Source organism: Phyllostomus hastatus, unplaced genomic scaffold (assembly GCF_019186645.2).
Source record: "Phyllostomus hastatus isolate PE091 unplaced genomic scaffold, TTU_PhHast_1.1 phas_scaffold_501, whole genome shotgun sequence".
Taxonomy (NCBI): domain Eukaryota; kingdom Metazoa; phylum Chordata; class Mammalia; order Chiroptera; family Phyllostomidae; genus Phyllostomus; species Phyllostomus hastatus.
The window spans coordinates 70,698,606-70,716,571 of NW_025334033.1; the positions used below are offsets into that span (position 1 = coordinate 70,698,606).

General features: G+C 59.4%; 2 protein-coding genes across 2 annotated transcripts in view; one reads left to right on the forward strand and one right to left on the reverse strand.

Moving 5' to 3' along the window:
- Positions 1-152: 152 nt before the first annotated feature.
- Positions 153-9,996, reverse strand: LOC123807934 (cyclin dependent kinase 2 interacting protein). The gene is made up of 5 exons (XM_045821979.1): positions 9,868-9,996; positions 7,754-7,922; positions 5,750-5,879; positions 2,705-2,834; positions 153-1,994 (listed from the first exon to the last, which is right to left on the reverse strand). The coding sequence occupies exons 1-5, from the start codon at positions 9,872-9,874 to the stop codon at positions 1,792-1,794; spliced, it is 639 nt and encodes a 212-aa protein (XP_045677935.1). The 5' UTR covers positions 9,875-9,996; the 3' UTR covers positions 153-1,791.
- Positions 9,985-17,966, forward strand: part of TECPR2 (tectonin beta-propeller repeat containing 2) — a 52,672-nt gene continuing 44,690 nt past the window's right edge. The window contains exons 1-2 of the mRNA XM_045821978.1: positions 9,985-10,122; positions 14,907-15,190. Coding sequence (XP_045677934.1) covers positions 14,972-15,190 — 219 coding nt within the window. The 5' untranslated portion in view covers positions 9,985-10,122; positions 14,907-14,971. The remainder of the gene's footprint in view (positions 10,123-14,906; positions 15,191-17,966) is intronic.

The window sequence follows — 17,966 nt, forward strand, 5'->3', positions numbered from 1 at the left end:
AAAGATTTAATTTATTTATTTTTAGAGAGGGGGGAGGAGGGAAAAAAGGAGAGAAACATCAATGTGTGGTTGCCAACCGGGGACCTGGCCTGCAACCCAGGCATGTGCCCTGACTGGGAATCAAACCTGCGACCCTTTGGTTCACAGGCTGGTGCTCAATCCACTGAGCCACACCAGCCAGGGCCATTGTGATTATTTTTATGCTTTTGTATTTCTTGGAGTTTTATATGTATAAACATATATATGTTTACATATGTATGTTTTTAGTTTTAATTAAAGGTACTTTTCATGAATTCGTCCCCAAACCTTTCCCCCAACCCTGTTCTGTTTTGTTGGTACTTTCACGCTCCTGCACTGCCCGCTGGGCGGGATTTCTGGGGGCACAGGAGAGAACTGTGACTCAGCCGCTGTGGTCAGGAGTCTGCTGTGGTTCTCTCGGGACTCCGTGGTTTCTTTGGGGTAGAAACTGCATTGCAGATTGTCTAGAATCGTGCAGACTTCGGGATGCGGCAAATTCAACCCCCGGAGATCTCTTCCGTCAGTCTGGTCCCTCGGTGCGAGGTCTCTGGGTGAGTGCCACCCGGTAATGTGTTCCTCACTCAGCGCTTTTGGTTCTGCTTGTCCTTCGCAGCATCGATTCTTCCTATTAATGGCCAATGTGGTGTCCAGGGGATGAGGCATCAGGAAACAGGAAACGTCCCAGAAAGGCCTACAAATTGTTCTGTGTCTCCCCTGAAGAGCATTTGTCTCGGAGTGTCCCCCCAAACACGAAACTGCCCACAGACCCGTGCCTCTGGGGGCCCCGCCCACCTGTCCCGGCTCAAGCGCCAACCACGTGGTTCCCAGCCTGCAAGACATACCATGGGAAACTTCTATGAGGTTGGATTTCCGCAAATACTGCAAAGGCAGAGGCAAGAGAAATTCTAAAAATTGTTGCCTGTAAGTGCTTTTGATGGGTCAGCCTGCACAGTCAGGGCGCCGGACTTCTCCTCGGAATAGCCCGCCGGGGACCGAGCCTTTCACTGGCGGCCTGCGTCCTCTCCTTCCCCGGGGAGGCCCTTGTTTCCAGGGTAACGGAACTTCAGTGTCTCGAGGCCCCACCCGGTATCCCACAGCGCGAAATTTCTCAGGCCTCTGTTCCTGGGGAGCACGGCAGAACTGACCCTCCCGCCCTCCGTGTTTCTCTGCGACCACTGCCACGCCACAGGATTTATGCCAGGAGAGCCACGCGGAAGCACCACCACTCGGGTGGTTGCCGATGGGCCATTTTTTTTATAGGGGGTGATCCTTTTCATGGTGCCATCGTTGCCCAGGTGACCCTGTGGTATTTTAAACATCAGCCGTAATTGCAAAACTAATACAGCCCCAGAAGTTCAAACAATACCAGCAAGTATAAAGTATAAATACTAAACCAGGGACTCTGTCCACAAATGTGAGCCCTGTAAAATACACCTGGCTTACAAAGACAGGACCACTCCATTGCTCTGGAGGAAGGAGCTCATTTATTTCACGCCCAGGTCCTCGTGGCCGACAGGCTCGCCACAGGGACGGATGGCGCCGAGTGGCAGATGGCGCGCAGCAGTTAACGGGCGTGTCTGGAGAGGCCACAGGGAGCGGTGCAAGGGTCCTGTCCGGGAGACCCTAGAAGGTGGGCGGGTGGCCGTGCCAGAGTCCGGGCATGGCGCCGGGGTGCGGGCGTGGGTCCCCACTGTGGGACGGTCCGTGTGGGGGCTGCGGGAGCCTGCGGCGAAGGCAGGGCTCTGGAGATGGCACGCGGACCGTGGTGGGAAGTCACAGAGCTCGGTGCCCTGTTTCAAGCAGCATGCTTTCCAGGAGCAGCCTGCTGTCGCTGCGCACGCAGGGCTGGTGCAGCCACAGGGACAGGTAGGTCAGGGTGAGGTTGCGGTCCGTGGTGTGCGCCAGCCCCGCGACGATGGCGCGCTTCAGGAGCAGCTCCTCCCGGTACATGGCCAGGAGCTGGCGGGCCACCTCGTCTGGAACGCGAGAGCCTCCCTTCAGTGGCAGGATCCGAGGGGGCAGCCTTGCCCGGGAAAGGCTGCCGCCCGCACGCGCTCCTTGCCGCCCCCCAGAATCGGCAGCGGCACCAGGACTGAGGACCGACAGCTGGAGCCCGTTAGCAGGAGCTGCTGCGGTGAGTACCGCGAATGAAAAGTGACTCTGCCCTTTCTCCTCAACTAAGGACCCGCGATGATTATAAAGAGCAGGTCAACCCCAAACTGACAGTATTTCAACACACCAGGCTAGCTGACTTGACCTTTTCCTCCCTCATTTAAAAGTGAGATCTCACATCGATATCAAAAAGCTTAGCCCTTCTTTTGAACTAATAAAGCTAAAAATAACAGTGTCTCATAGAGGTTGTTCAAGTAATGAATTCCAGTTTCCAAGCAGTCTTCTTCCATGAGGTTCACTGAAGTTTTTTCATTAAAACAAAATGAAAAACGAAACAAAACACCCACAAAAAAAAAAAACTTCAGGAAAAAAGTCAAGATTTCTGTCTTTGCAGAAGTGGCAGACTTTATTCTACTCACTGGTTTTAAAGGGCCAGTCACGGCAGCTTGCTGCCTGGGTCTCTAATTACTTTGTCACCATTCTCTGGTGGTTAAAACGCAGCGCCGGCGCCCTGCCGCCCTGCGGCCCCCCACAGGCCCCCCCCCCGCCCCGCGGCCCCGCGGGGAGCACTCACAGAAGCGGGCCGTAGGCCACGTGTGGAACAGCGGGGGCCGTGGGCCGTCCTCCCCATAGTGGTAATTTTCCAGTTCACACACTCCCTTGGTAGTTGAAGAGAGCTTTTCCATTTTCACCTGTATTTTCGTCTGAAAAGATAATAATTTGGAATGTAATAATAAGAGTTGAAATCTCCTCCGGTCTCAGGTTCCAGCACTCTAAGATTTCAGAGCTAGGGAAGTAAGTGTCAGTCTGCTGAGACCAAACGTCCAGTCATTCGACACCATTCACTCCACGCACAGCAAGTTTCCGGGCAGACAGTGGCCGATTTCATTAACCTGGATTACTCGGCAATGAGCCCGACTTCCAGTCCTGGAGCAGAAGGAGCTCCCTGAGAGTTTCCCCGGGCACTAACTTCTCAGCACCAACCAGAGATGAGGAGGGGTCGTCCGCAAGGCGGACTTCTGCCGTTGTGGAAGGCAAGACGGACAGGCCGTAACTGAGCTCACTCCCGACTCTTACTGACCGCCTCTGGGAGTCCCTTCGGAGCCCAGGTTCCTTGTTCATCACATGGTGACAGTGAGAGGCAGCCCACACCCCGCAGGACGGAGCTCAGGAAGGAGGCGACGGGACCCTGGCGGTGCCCCGGGGTAGCCAGCCAGGCCCCGCGTGCAGCTGGTGCCCCATGCGGACACCGCCCCCGCTGCCCCTCAGCGGCCTGACGAAGTGCCTGCCGGTGCTGGGTAAGGGCTTGCTGACTAGGACAGAGGGGTGCTCAGCCATGAGAAAGAAGGAACTCTTACCCTTCGCGACGGCGTGGGTGGACCTGGGGGGCATCATGCGGAGTGAACTGAGCCAGTCAGGGAAAGACAGACACCACGTGGTCTCACTCACGTGTGGGACCTAGTGACCACAATAAGCTGACAAACAACAGAAACAGGCTCAGACACAGAGAACCAGACTGACAGCCGTCAGGGGGGAGGGCAGTTGGGGGGCTCGGTGAAAGGGTGAAGAAAGCAGCTCCCCCAAAAGGAAAACCTCTTTGACACTGACAACCGTGCGGTGATCACGGGGGGTTGGGGGGAGAGGGCAAAGGGGGGTAAATGTGCTGGAAGGAGCCTTGACTTGGGGTGACGAGCACACAGCACAACACACAGGCGATGCATCACAGAACCTGCAACCCACACACTTTCACCAACCAGTGCCACCCCAATACATGCAACACGCACACACATACACGAAGCGGACGGGCGGGGCCACCAGGAGCTCAGGTCTGAGTGGCACGGGCTCGAGGACACATTCCCAACTCCTGGGCACAGCCCCCTCTGGGAGCGCGGGGGTGGGGGTATAAAGGATCTCTAGGGCGCCCAAGTCTTCGCCCCTCGCACCTGGTCCTCCCGCCACCGGACCCTCCAGGGACACCTGGAGCGGCTCGCGCTGCATGCAGCCAGCATTGACCTCTAAAGCATGGCACTCCTTTCCCAGGTCCTTTCAGGCTCGATACGTCCCTTGGCTCAGCCCCAAGAGGCAGGCTCCCTTCCCGTCCGACAGCTGGGCAAGCGCCCAAGGTTGCTGAGCTCGGGAGGGACGAGGCCAGGACCCGAGGCCCCGCTTTCTGACCCCAAGCCCCGGCACCCAGCGCGTGCTCTCTCCCCCACACTGGGCGGCAGCTCTCTGGCGCGCCCTCCTCTAAGAAAAGCTGCTGCAGGTCAGGACTGCAGGGGTCCTGCAGGCCCCACGCCAGCCTGCTCGTGTGCACTTGCCACAGTCAGACGGGTTATGGGAAAAAACACTGGAACGGTGACCAGCCTTTGACAGCTTATTAACTGTGACCTTCAGCGGGTCACTCTGCCTTTGTTACCCCCACTGGCCCAGAGCGCGCCCACCAGAGACACAGGGTGGACAGGGAGCCAAAGCCAAGACAGCGGGAATCCCAGAGCCCACCCACGTTGTCCCCGCCCTTCTGGGCGTGGGGCTGACAGACGACACTGCTCGCCTAGGGCGAGAGGGAAGGCAGCGTCCCCAAATGGCAGGACAGTCACAAAACCCTAGTTGTCCAGAGGAGACAAACAGCCCCACACACAGCCAAATGGCTGAAGTCAGTGTCGCCTTTCGATCTAAAACAAAAGGCTATGTCACCGAGATGCCCTCAATGCGCCATTCATCTTCCCATTCCAGTGTTTCTGAAAGCATCCCGCACCTCACGAGTGATGCGGCATTTGGGAGGGTTAGTGTTGTTTCCTGAAAAACTCCTTTGAATCCTAACTCCGAGTAAACGGCATGCTGAAGAAATGTAATTATGTTCAACATATTCTGTTAAAGAAGGCAAGGAAGCATGTAAAGTATAGGAAGCACTTCCATCAGCAAAGGTTGAAACTAAGGATTTTATGGTCACGGGCGAGCTGTAGCTATCCAAGTTCAGACATGCGCAAACCCTCATTCCCGGGCCGGCAAAGGGGCGCCGTGCGGCGTCCACGGTTGGTGGCCCGGGCGGTGGGCGCGGAGCTCCAGTCACCAGTTCACCGAGCGACCACTTACCAGCCAGGGCCCACAGGCCGGCCGGCCCGCAGCTGGTTCTGTAGGGCTGCAAGCTAAGAACGGGGGCTACATTTTTAAGTGGCTGAAAAAAAATCCAAAGAATACGTGGTGACGCGTGAAAACTATGCAATTCAAGCTTCAGGATGGACAAGGAAGGTTCTGCTGGAACGCAGCCCAGCCACTCGCCTCCGCCCTGTCTCTGGCCGCATTGGGGTCACCGAGCAGAGCCCAGTGGCGACAAGAGAGGCTGGGGGCCTACCGAGCCGTAAAACAGTTACCATGGAGCCGGCAAGGGGGTGAGATTTGGTCCCATGAACACCTGGGACCAAAAGAACAAAGGTCGGGGCAGCATCTTGGGGACAGCAAGACTTGCGGACCAGGCAGAGGCGGCTGAGGAGGGAGAAGCCAGTGTCTGAGCAGGAACGACCACGCAGAGTCGAGCGCGGCCCAGTGGCAGGCGAGCCCCCGGGCCAGAGGCGCCCGGGAGTCAGGGACGGCGCGCAGGGGCCGGGTCCCTGGGCCTTACCAAAGCGTCCAAGGTAGCTCGCAGCTCCTCGCACCGCGCCTCGAGCTCCGCGCTGTACCCCGCAGGCGTCCGCTCTGCATCTCCGCCGCAGGCCGGCCCGCCACTCCCGAGCTCGGCCTCGTCTCTGCTCCTGGACAGAGCGGAAGAGGGGGAGCGGGTCACGTTCTGTGCGCTCGCCTCGGCCCGTTAGGGCGGACCCGAGATGACGCGACGACGTCCAGGAAGTGACGTCAGGGGTTCCCCAAACGTGCTGCTTTACGTAATTAAACGTCGACTCGTCTACGTACACGACGGATACATCCGCCAGTTACTCAACTCGGCACTAGAGTGAGTCAATCACTTTCAGCCCTGGGGCCCCCTCGGCGCGGGGCGCGGGGCTGGGCACGGGGCTGGGCACGGGGATGACGAGCTCGGAAGGCATTCCGTACACTGAAGGCCGTGCCCCACGGGGCAGGAGAATAATCAAGTGGGGCCACGATCAACACGGAAGGGAAGAAGTTCCATACTAAAACGGGGGAGGGAATGTGGGAGCAGCTCACGGGGCCGGCTGAGCAGGACTCCGCAGGAAAGCGCGGCTGCGGCCCGGAGTGCAGGCCAGGAGTTCGCGTCTCTAGGCTCTGGCTCAGAGACGCACACGCTGGAGGGTGTCTGCACGGAATTACAACCTCGAGAAGAGGTTGATCTACCGGGAGACAGCGCTGGCTCCCGCGGGCGCAGCGCTCAGTGCCCGAGAGCGGGCCTCGCGGGGGTCCAGGCTGCTCCCTGTCCTTCCGACTGACTGCTGTGCAGCAGAGGGTCCTGCGACCCCCTGCTCGAGTTCGATTAACGTGCTCGGGTGATTCTCAGAACTCGGGGGAACGGTTCACTCACTACATTACCGCTTACTGCGAAAGATACTGAAGAATATGAAAGAACAGCCAGATGAAGAGGTGTGTGAGGCGAGGTCCAGGAGGGGCTTCTGCCCCTGTGGAGTTTGGGGACACCCTTCCAGCACATCGACTGTTCTCACTTACCAGCCTGGAAGCTCTCCAAACCCCACAGGTATGGCGGATGGAGCCACAGGTGGCTGCTGCTGGCGGTTAGCTCAACCTCCAGCCCCTCTCGCCTCCCACAGGAGTGGTGCTAAAAGTTCCAGGCCCCTGTTGCTTGGTTGGTTCCCCTGGCAACCAGCCTGCATCCTCCAGGGCTTCCCCCAAGTCACCTTATTAACATAAACTCAGGCATGGTCCAAAGGGGCTTGTTACAAATGGGAGACACTTCTTTTACCGCCCCGGAACTATTTCAGGAGCCGGGACTACTTGAGGACAAAAGACCAAACATTGTAAGGAGAGATTCTCCCATTGCTCTTGTTAATTAGGGAATTATAAGGGGTTTGGGAGTTGTGTGTCAGGAACACGGAGGAAGAGATATTTCTTACTGTAAATCACAATGTTGCAAAATAAGACGCAACATTATGAAGACAACCTCCCCCTTACCAACCACCCCAACACTTATTCTTCCCAGAGGAGACCAAGGTCATGAACTGTGCCTGCGTCCTTCCGATCTATTTTTATAATTTTATGTATTTTGTATATTTAGATGTAACCAGGAACAGGACACAGGGTCCAGCAGGAGTAAGGCCTACTTGAGGGTGGTTGGTAGGGTGATAACAAGGGCGTGATAATTTATAGTTTTAATTTGAACATGTCACCTCAAATGTCACATGGCATGCTCGAGTGTGATATTGTTATATTGCAGAATTACATGCTTATGACTTTGTAATAAAAGAGCCTGTAATAAAACAAGGGCGTTATTTGTGCCAGATCCCGCACAGTGTAATTTTGTATTTAAATGTGCGTTAATACTTCATACTTGCATGTATCATTCTACCACTTGCTTTTTTCCTTAATATAATTTAAGTTGTCCATGTTGATGGAGACCACCCTTCCCCCATAACAGACCCCCACAAAACTCGTGCCCAATCATTAAAAATGAAGAGCTCGGAGGGGCCGTAGCTGTACTTACAATAAATTGATCTTCGTGTTGGCGATATTATTTGCAATAGCAAAGCCTGCGTCATTGAGGGTTTCCCATTTCAGGATTAAATTATGCCAATCAGCGGCATTGTCCTTAATTTTTCTCGCGCTGACAGATAAGACAGGCTTTCTGGGCGTTGCACTTCCCGGGGTCTTTGCTGGTGGGCAGTGAAAGAAACACAACTGTTATGGAATTCGTGGCCACAGCTGGAGGGCAAAGGCTCTTAGAACTCCCCACAGTGAAACTGAATGCTGCATCAACTGGACAAATAAGTCACGTGGACACCGGGAAGTCTGGATGACCAGGAAAGTTCCCGGAATGAGAAAAAAACAGAATGGTTTTCACATTTGAAGACTCGCCCGCGATGGCTGGATCCTTTCCTAGCTTAACGGATCCACACAGCTTTACCTTAAGCACTTCGGCTGCTTTCACGGCTGGAAATCGGGAGAAGTTGTGACTTTCTGCTAAAACCTCCCAGCCCCGAGACTGGGTACTCGTGTCACCTGGTCTCAGGCACTCGGGTGCCTCACGTCTGTTCAGAGCTTCGAGGTGCCCAGGACACTGACGAGGCCGACCCCGAGGGGCAGAGGACCTCAGGACCTGACCTCCTCTCCACCTCAACCCTCGTCCTAACCCCTGCCTGGAACCCCCTTAACCTACAGCTAAGATGAACTGCTGGCAGCTCTCAAAGTGGGGTCAGCTGCAGACCTTTACACATGCAGTTCTTTCTGCTAGAAAGTTCTTTCCTCTCTCGGGCTAGCGCTGCCCATGCCCCAAGATGCACCCAGATCCCAGCCCCTGTGGGAAGCCACCCCCAGACCACCCAAAGCCCACTCAGGCTGTCTGGGCTCTTCCAGCGCTCCTGTGCCCTCTCCCCCTCCCTACTCGGAACCCATCAGAGGCTGCTCTGCTCCTGGTCCCCAGGAGGTCGTCTGAACTCCGTGAGAGGCCTTGAAAGGGTGCAGTGCATGCGCAGCGGCACCGTTCGGAGTCCAGCCCTGAAGACCATCCCGACTGCACCGGAATCCCAGTGCTGCTCTCGCCAGCGGTGAGACCTTGGGCACGTTAAGTAACCTCTCAGAGCCCCAATGTCCCCATCTGTAAAATGGGGATAAGACTTCAGACTCTCTACAACTCTCTACTTCAGAGAGTTGGCATAGAGGTTGGATAATATACGGAAAGCTGTGAGGGCCTGGCACGCAGTAAGTGTCCAACACAGTATCTGCAGTCACGAGGACTTCTCCAATGCGTGGCCTTCCATCACCGCCAGGCAACCCACTCAGCTCTGAGCACGTTGCCTGCAGACAGCATCAGCTCCCGCGGGCCAAGGGCTCATGCTCCGTGTTCCTTCTCATAGCCTCAGCACACAGTAGGTGTTGAATAAAATGTGTCGACTAGGGAAACTGCGTGCACCACCCATGCTACATCGTCTTCCAAGGGGTTCTCTCCCCCAGTACGGGCTCCTTCAAGGCCAGGATCCCATCTGATTCATCATCTGTCAGCCGCACCCCCAGCACGTGCTTAGGAACCAAAACCAGTTCTGACCCCAACAATGTCACAGGCTGGTAGGACAGGCAGGCCGGTGACAGAGGGCAGAGCAGCGTGAGGCCGAGGGCGGTGGGTGGCTCCGCCACCTCGCCCTCCAGCCTCCCTGCCCATCTGCGGACATCGCCTTATGGGATCGCCGTGAGGCTCAAAGAGGTGACCCCCGTCCAGCCCTCCGAGCACTTCGGGGCGCACAGGGACCACCCGCCGAGTGCCAGCTCTTAGTGCCAGCGGAAGGACTGTGCCCGGTAACTCCGCCCGGGGGCCGCTCAGGGGCAGCGCTGCGCTAATGCTATTTATAATGTCAAAGACGATGCGAGCGTCAGGATCCGCGGACACTTTTTTGCGTGCAACTCGTTCTGCGCTTGGAAAAACTGATGCTCGGCCTCACCGACCGGCTCCCGGGCCGACAGCAGGGCCCGCGCGGGGCCAGCGGGCTGGGCCGGAGCGACGCGGGGACCCCGCTCAACCCCGAGGCCCCGGGCCTCCCGCCCAGTCCCCACAGTTCCACCCCGCCCCCCCCTCCCCGCCCCGGGAAACCGGCCCCTCTCACGCACCTTCCATGCCGGCCGCAGATCCCCGGAAGGAGACCCGAGGCCCCGCCCACTGCGCGCTCACGTCACTTCCGGCTCGCCCCTCCCGCCGCCACTTGTGGCTCCGCCGCTCTAGCCCCCGGAGGAGCCGGCTGTCGCTCGGCGGGGCGGGCCCGGTGGCCCAGGGAACGAGCTTCCGGCAGCTCCCGCGGCCCGGAGTCCGTCCCTCCTCCTCCGGCCCGGCGGGCCCGACGAGTCCCTGAGGGGCTGTGGCGGGAGGTGAGTCCGGCGACGCGGCTGGCGTCGGCTTCCCCGCCGCCGCCCCTCGCCTCAGCGACTTGGGGTCGCCCTGCCCGGCTCGCCCCCTCTCCCGCTCCCGAGGTCTCGCCCGTGCGGGTGGCCGAGGCTGCATGTCCGACCACGAAGCGCCCGCTTCGCAGACGCTGGCGGCCCGCGGAGCGCGGCAGCTGTCGCCCTCCCGCTTCGGCCCCCGCCCGGCGCGCCCCGCTCCTCCCACGCCGCGCCCCCCGCCCGGCCCCCGAGCGCCGGAGCCTGCGTGCGTCCCCGGCCCTCTCAGCGCCCGGGCTTTGCGCGCCCCGGGGCCTGGGCGCGTACCCCGGGGGTGCCGAGGAAGCGGCCGTTCCCTGGGTGCTGCTTCGAGGCCCGGGAGGCAGAATAGGTGGTGCAGGCTGCAGAACGGGGCTCGGGTGTGTGCTCCGGGCAGGCGCTGCCGCGGCTGTGAGAGTCCGCCCGGCAGTCAGCGAGCTGGAGGTGACGCTGGGTTCTGCCTCCGTCCCGGGGAGCGTGAAGGGGGTCGGCGCGTGTGGAGGGCCAAGCCCGTGCCGATAGGCGCTGCCTTCCCACGAAGAACGGCTCTCCTGCCGTGGCTCTTCCCGGCTCTGTGCGTCCTCACTTTCTCGCGGAGGTGCCGCCGTTTATTTTGTTCCACCCGTGGGCGGCGTGTGGGCGCACACTTGCGTGGTCTGCTGGAGTGACCGGCTGCCCTCGGGGTGCACTTCTTCTTGGCCGAGGTCCTGGAAACTTTTAAGGAAGGGAGTCTCTGGAAATCCCCAGACCCAGACGCCACCCCGGGCCCTGGTCTCCAGAAGCTCCCGGTTCCCTGAGCTGCAAGGCCTCTCTGCTTGCACCCACCCAGCCAGCCGCAGCTCCTTAAACCTCTGACCTTGCTGGGGTTTGCAGCCCGACTTGCACCCCGCGTTCGTTCTTTCAGCAGGTAGTTATTTGGGGTCCACTGAATGCCAGCCACCGACCCGGGCTCTAGGGTGCGGGGTGGACCGGACAGACCCAGTCCCGCAGACCCCTGCCTGCGGGGGCCCTCTGGCTTGGAGGGGGCGCAGACGGGACAAGGAGGTCCTCACCGAAGGATCGGCTAGGCGGCAGCCTCTGTCAGGTTTCCGTCGTCCCTCAGCCACGCTGTCTCGTGGTGGAAAGTGGGCCCGGCTGTGTTTGCGGACTTCTCTTAGAGCGGCTGCTGCCCTGGGAGATGGAGGCGAGTGCCGCCCCACAGCAGCCCCTGTGCAGGGGGTGGAGCAGCGGCTGGGGCTCCTCTGGGGGAGGAGGGGACGCCTAAGGCAGCAGCGGGCTGACTGGGAAGAGTGAGGGGCAGATCGGTTGTCCAGCGGTGGGGGGGGGGGCATGGGGGCCTGGTTGGGGACTTGCCACCCCGGGGGGACGTGAGCTGCCGTCCAGAGCGCGGTTCCCCTGTGAGTGGCGGCCGAGTGCTACGGCCTGGACAGGAGACCCGGGAATGTTTGCCTAAGGGTGGCCGCGGCCGCGGCTGTGGCAGGGCGGTCTTCTCTCTCGGGCTGTCGTATGGGGGGACTCCTGGCAGTGTTTTGAGAGAGAAGATAATTAAACAAAAGCGCACGGAGCGTCGGTTGTACCGCGAGCTCCGTTGGTCTGTGGAGCCCCATGGAGCGTGCGGACTAGGAGGACGTGGGCAAAGGCAGGAGGGAGCCACCGACGGGACAGAAGCCGGCGGCGGTGCCGTGTGTGACCGCCCTCGCAGCCTGTGCTGAACAAAGGCGAGCGCGTGTCTGTGTCCGAGGGCGTCCCAGAGGGCTTCCTGTGGAGAGATCACGCAGCTGCGGGCGTGCGGGGTGGGGAGGCCCGGCGGGCTCAAGGCTGGGCTCAGCGGCCGGCAGGCCCCGCCATGCAGAGCGGGGCGTGCGGAAGTAGGGCGGCCTGGGAGGAAGCTGGGTGCTGAGCACTGGCCGGCTGGCCGGCAGGCACCGACCGGGAGGTGACCCAGTCCCGCCTGGAAGACACCTGACTGCATCAGTCTCGTTAGGTGCAGCCACAAGGTTTTCACACTTAGAAACACCACAGATGTTGTGGCCCGACTTCCAAAATGGACCGCACCACTGAGTGCTAATCGCCGCTCCCTGGAGGTTTTGGAGGGAGTCCTCCAACCACTGGAGCTGTCAGCACGCTCTGGTGACCCAGCGCCGCTGTGCAGCCAAGGGAGCCGTTTGGACTTGAGGTTACTGGTCTTAGCTCCGCTTCCGAGACAGCGCCTGCCACGGTTGGCGGCAGCGTGGGGTCAGGGCGCCCCCCACCCGCCCCCGCGTGTGGGAGTGATGGTGGCACGTGGGGACCAGGGCTCCCGACCTGAGGAGGAGGAGGAGGGTGTGCAGGGCTCTGTGCTTCTGGTGGGAGTGTCCCTGCTGAAGGAAGCACCTCCAGCTGCGGGCTGCAGCGGCCGGGCGGGGAGTTTCTGCCCCTGGGGAAGGGAGGCAGGCGGCGCCTACAGCACGGGGGTTTTGTGAGGGTTTCAGGCGGTGCGCCAAGGACAGGCGCTGTTCAGTAAGGGTGGGGGCTGTCACCGCTGTCGCTGTTCCTGTCGCTGCTGTCCCCTCGGTCCCAGTGTCCCATGCCCTTAAGTGACCTGCGTGCTTTCCCGAGGTGTCTGCCAGGGCCCTTCTCACGGGAGTCGGCCCCCGTTTGATTTCTGGGTCAGGTGGGTCTCGCCCACCTTTTGGGGCACGTGCACAACCAAGGCTTGGTCTTGCTTTGAAAAGATTTTGTTTCTTTATTTTCAGAGGGAGGGGAAGGGAGGGAGAAAGAGAGCAAGGGAAACACCAATGTGTAGTTGCCTCTCATGCGCCCCCTAGTGGGAACCTGGCCTGCAACCCAGGCATGTGCCCTGACTGGGAATGGAACCCATGATCCTTTGGTTTGCAGGGTGGCGCTCAATCCACTGAGCCACACCAGCCAGGGTGGCTCGGTTTTGCTTTGAAAAAGTTACAGACTTATGCTGTGCTGCTGTGTGGACAGCACCAGTGTTCACCATCCTGATTTCTGTCACACGGGGCACCTGAAACTGTGAGATTTGGGGCACATGTCGGAAAAACTCCCGGAGTTTCAGCTTCTGCTAAAAGAGGGCGGTCAGTGTCCATACCCGCCGCAGAGGGCGGGGCGTGTCAGGAGTACCTACGGGAAGTTCCCGCAAGTCTGCCTGCCTGCCTGGAGGGGCCGCTGTGACTCTCAGCGACAGAGGACTCAACCTAATGCTCGAGAAGCTGCCTGTGCCCGCAGGCAGATCCGGGGGTGGTGGTTTCAGCGGCGAACGGGGACCGCACTGGGGAAAAGGTGCTGCTCTGCTGCTCTTCCCTCTTGCCACTCCTTCCTGCCTGGCAGATTTTCCTGTCTCACAGCGTGTGCACGTAGTCAGCGCGGGCTTCCTGAGCGCCTCTGGTGCGCCCAACCCTCTCTCTCGCAGGGGCCGGGGGTAGAGGGGCGGGTGGGGCGGGCAGGCTCTGCTCCTGTGGGGGTTGCAGACCCGGGGTGAGGCGGGGGTCAGGCAGAATCGCAGAGAAAGGCGGTGTGTGGAGAGAGCTGGGGGAGGGGGTGTGGTGGGGTGCTCAGCGGGGGAAGGTAGCCACATTTGGGGACGGTGAGGTAAGGCCTTGTGGAGGAGGGGCCTTCTCGCAGAGGCCGCACACTGAGAAGCAGCAGGAGCGGAGTGAGAAGGAGCCTCCCAGGTCGGGGAGCAGCCTGCGCAAGGGCCTCTGGCTGAGTGTCCCTGGGAGGGGGCTCGGAAGCCAGTCAGTCAGCTCTGCAGGAACAGACAAGCCCCAAACGGACTGCAAACCCAGCGTCCCAAGAAGGTTCCAGTCGAGGAGTTTGACGACCTCCGTGGACCTAAAGGGCTGAAGTGCCCCCAGGTGTAAGCAGGTACAGAGCGTCCACCTGCAGCTGCTGCCTGTCTGTCAGAGCCGTGACCGTGACCGTGACCATGGGAAGGGCCCAGGACTTGGAGGGCAGACGGAGTTCACACGTCAGCCTCGTGGTCTTGGGCGAGTCTGTGAGCCTCTGGCCTTCGGCACCTTCTTCTAACAGTGGGGGACGACGCCCCCCATCCTGCAGGGGAGGGGAGGGTCAAATGAGGGACAGAGCGCCTGTGAGCTGAGACTTGCTGTGTGAGGATCGAGGGTCTGCTGAGGGGGTGTTGCTGAGGGGGGCGTTGAGCCCGAGGAGCCGAGAGGCGCGGGTCGCGGAGGTGCAGAGGGGGGCGCGTGTGGTGGAGGCTCTGAGCGTGGCGGAGGCTGTGGGCCGCAGCTGGGGACCCTCGCAGCCCGGCACACCTGGGCCCCTGGGGCTGCGGCGCTGCTCTCTGGCACGGCTCAGGCTGTACCAGCGACGCCTCTCCCACTCTGGGATCCACACCGCTGCCCTCCCCATCGAGACCTACGGAGTCACAGCTCGTCCCGAGTGGGTTGGGAATGTCCCGTCTCTCTGCCTCCCTGGCTAGCTCAGAAGATTCTTGAGGATAAGAACTGTTTCTTACTGTTCTTTCCACCCTCCATGGTTTTTATCACAATATAGATTACAGGGACCAGCACATAGGTAAGTGCATTTTGAATTAAAATGCTAAAAAGAAGTGATCTCAATGACAGCTGGTTTATTGCCTCTGTCTGACTGAGCCCCAGCTGCAGTTTTTGCCCGCCCCCACCGTCGGACACCCCCACCGTCGGAGAGGACGTCTCTCCGGCGCGACTGCACGGCGGAAGAACGACCATGCCTTGTTCTCCGGCCCGCAGGTTTCCCCAGATGCCAAGGCGGCCCCCCACGGCCCCCCGGAAGACCGCCACCGTGCACCCCGGCCATGGCGTCTGCGGCGGCGCCCGTCACGTTCAGGGAGTTCTGCCCCTTGCACTACCTCCTCAGCGCCATCCCCGCGAAGGTGCAGAAGGGCTTCCGCTCCGTGGCGGTGCGCCTGACGGCCCTGGACGCCAGCCGGGACTACATCGCCGTGGGCAGCAGCACCGGCATGCTCTACCTGTACTGCCGGCGCCTGGGCCGCATGAGGAGGCACAGCTTCGAGGTGAGTCCGCGGCCCGCTGGCCGGCGTGTGCCGCGAGCACACTGGCTGCCGCGGTGCCGGAGCGAGGCCTCGGCGTCCCACCCCGGCACCGCTTCCAGACCGCCCCAGCGGGGCTGGAGTGCGGATAAAAACAGTGGAGTTTTAACTTCCTCCTCCTGCCTTCAGAGATCTCGCGTCACTTCCAGTGCGATGCCAGAACAGTCTAGCGTTTCATACCTAGCAGGGACCTTCGGAAGTAGCTGCTCTTCCTGAGCGTTTTGTTCTCACGTTGCCTCGCCGGATGGGCTTGAACACCCGTAGTTGCTCTGGCGGACCTGTTACGACACCGGGACTGGCGTCGGTGTCGGTGTCGGTGTCGGCCGGCCGCCAGGGCCGGCGCGCCTCACGCAGGGTCGCCTCCGAGAGCACCGGCCGCCGCGGCCCGGCCAGCCTGCGTTCGCGCTGCTGCCCTCGGGCGGTCTCTGTGCTTGTGTTGTGTCGGTCGGGCGCACGAGTGTCCGCGGACGCCCTGAATACACTCCTTTCGTGGGTGCCCCGGCCGTGTCGTGAGAGAGGCTCCCAGGTGCCCCGGTCGTGGCTCCCGCCTCTCGGCCTTGTGGGCTCTGCCCTGCTCCGCGGGCTTTCGCAGACCGAGGCGAGGCTGTGGTGCAGAAGAGAAATGTTTCCAGATACCTGTGTTTTGATCAGCATTCCACTTCTTAAAGTCTTAATTTAAAAGGTTAGTTTTTTTAAGCCTCTGTACTCAATTTGAATGACAGAAGCGCTTCGCGTGCTGTAGCGCTTGCCTGTGCCAGGCGTCATGCGGCCTTCGGGGTGCGTCTGAGCCCGCGGCGCCTGCACGGACCCCTCGCGGCGGGGGCTGTTTTACCCCCCTTTACTGGGGGCAGGTGAGGCACAGAGTGGGTAAGGGACAAGCCCAAGGTCAGGGTTAGTGAGTGATGGCCCCATTGTCTGAACTTGGGCAGATTGGCTCTAGAGTTTATATTTATATATATATATATTTTTTTTTTAAGTTTTCAAAGAGTTGTCTTTGTGTTTTGTTTTTTTTTAATTTTTATTTATTTTATTTTTAGAGAGGGAAGGGAGGGAGATAGAGAGAGAGAAACATCAATGTGCGGTTGCTGGGAGCCGTGGCCTGCAACCCAGGCATGTGCCCTGACTGGGAATCGAACCTGCGGCACTTTGGTCCGCAGCCCGCGCTCAATGCACTGAGCTATGCCAGCCAGGGCTATATTAATATTTTTTATATAAAAATTAAAACTACGCTGTTTCTTTTCTTTGATTAGTAGCTTATGGATTTGACTGATCCGATTTTCCAAACCTTTACGACCATTACCTAGTTCATCTTTACAACTGTAGTTATGCATTAATTTACCTAAAATCTCTCAAACGCTTCAACACTTAACCAGCAAGACGGATGAGCCTGACGGCAAACTCCTAACAGAACAGCCCAGAGGAATTAGTGCCCCCACACACACACCGGGACTGAGCTGCCGAGGAGCAGAGACCAGGGAGATGGTGGACGCAGCCAGAGGAGGACGGCAGCGCCCCAGGGTGGGCGATCGGAGTGACCTCAGGTTTCTCCCCGGAGACCGCGGGAGCTGGGGGTCGGGGCCGGGCGCAGCGTCCCGAAGTCCCGAGGGAAGACCATCGGCGAGGGGTCCTGCACCCGCGAAAACGCTTGTCGGGAAAGAAGGTGAAGCACGCGTGTTCCCGGGGGGGTGGGGGGGGGAGACCGAGAGGTCTGCTGCCAGCAGACCTGCTCGAAAACCACCGGCACGTCAGTGAGGAAGAGGAAGAGTAAACAAGTACCTGGATACATCTAGCAGGCCAGGTCTCTCTCGTTGAGTTCTTTAAAATACATTTGACAGGCAGCAGAAATTTAAAGACACGTGGTCTGGTCAAGGTTTTGGTGTGTGTACATGCAGTAACGCATGAGAGAGCTTCAGCACAGCAGAGGGGAGTCCGGGACCTCCGTGCTGGTAAGGTCTCTACGTGCTGCTCGAAGAGGTGACGTTGCAATCCCCACCGCTGCCACCAAGACAGCCCGACAGCAGGGTGCCGTGAAAGTGACTCCAGGCGTGTTAGAAAGGGGTTTTTAGACGTGTACACATGACTCACAGGGAAGCGGGAAAGGGGAAGCAGAAGAGGGGAAAACAGGAGGAGTGACCAGAAATCAAATGCAGTGATAGATCTAAATCAAAACACACCAGAAGTTATATTAAATGGAAATTATCTCACATGTCAACTCAAAGACAAATTATGAGAATGGAGAAAAATCATGAAACCACAGTATGTTTCCTTTAAGAAAATCAGTTGACAGTAAACGGTGTAAGAAGGTGAAAAGTAAGAGGATGGAGAAGGATATACCATGCAAACGCTCATGAAAAGAGATCTGGGGCGGCCGTATTGATGTCAGAGCGGTCTCAGCAGGGAGGCAGCCAGGGGTGCAGAGCGGCGGGCCGTGCCGGTGGAAGGGCCAGTGGACCAGAAACACACAGCAGTCCCAAGTGTTTGTGTCCCCAGCACCAGAGCCATGTGGCACACGGGGCAACACTGACCGCACTGAAAGGAGGGAGAGAGGAGCCCGTGATTATGGCCGGAGACTGCAGCGCCCCGTCCTGGGGGGCGGCAGCAGTGGGGAGAGGACCCACAGGGACGCAGCGCTGAGCAGCGGGGTCAGCCCCTGCGGTCTGCTTGCCGTGTTCAGAACTCCTTACAGCTGGACCTGGGACACCCACTCAGACAGACCGGATTCCGGGGCACAAAGCACACC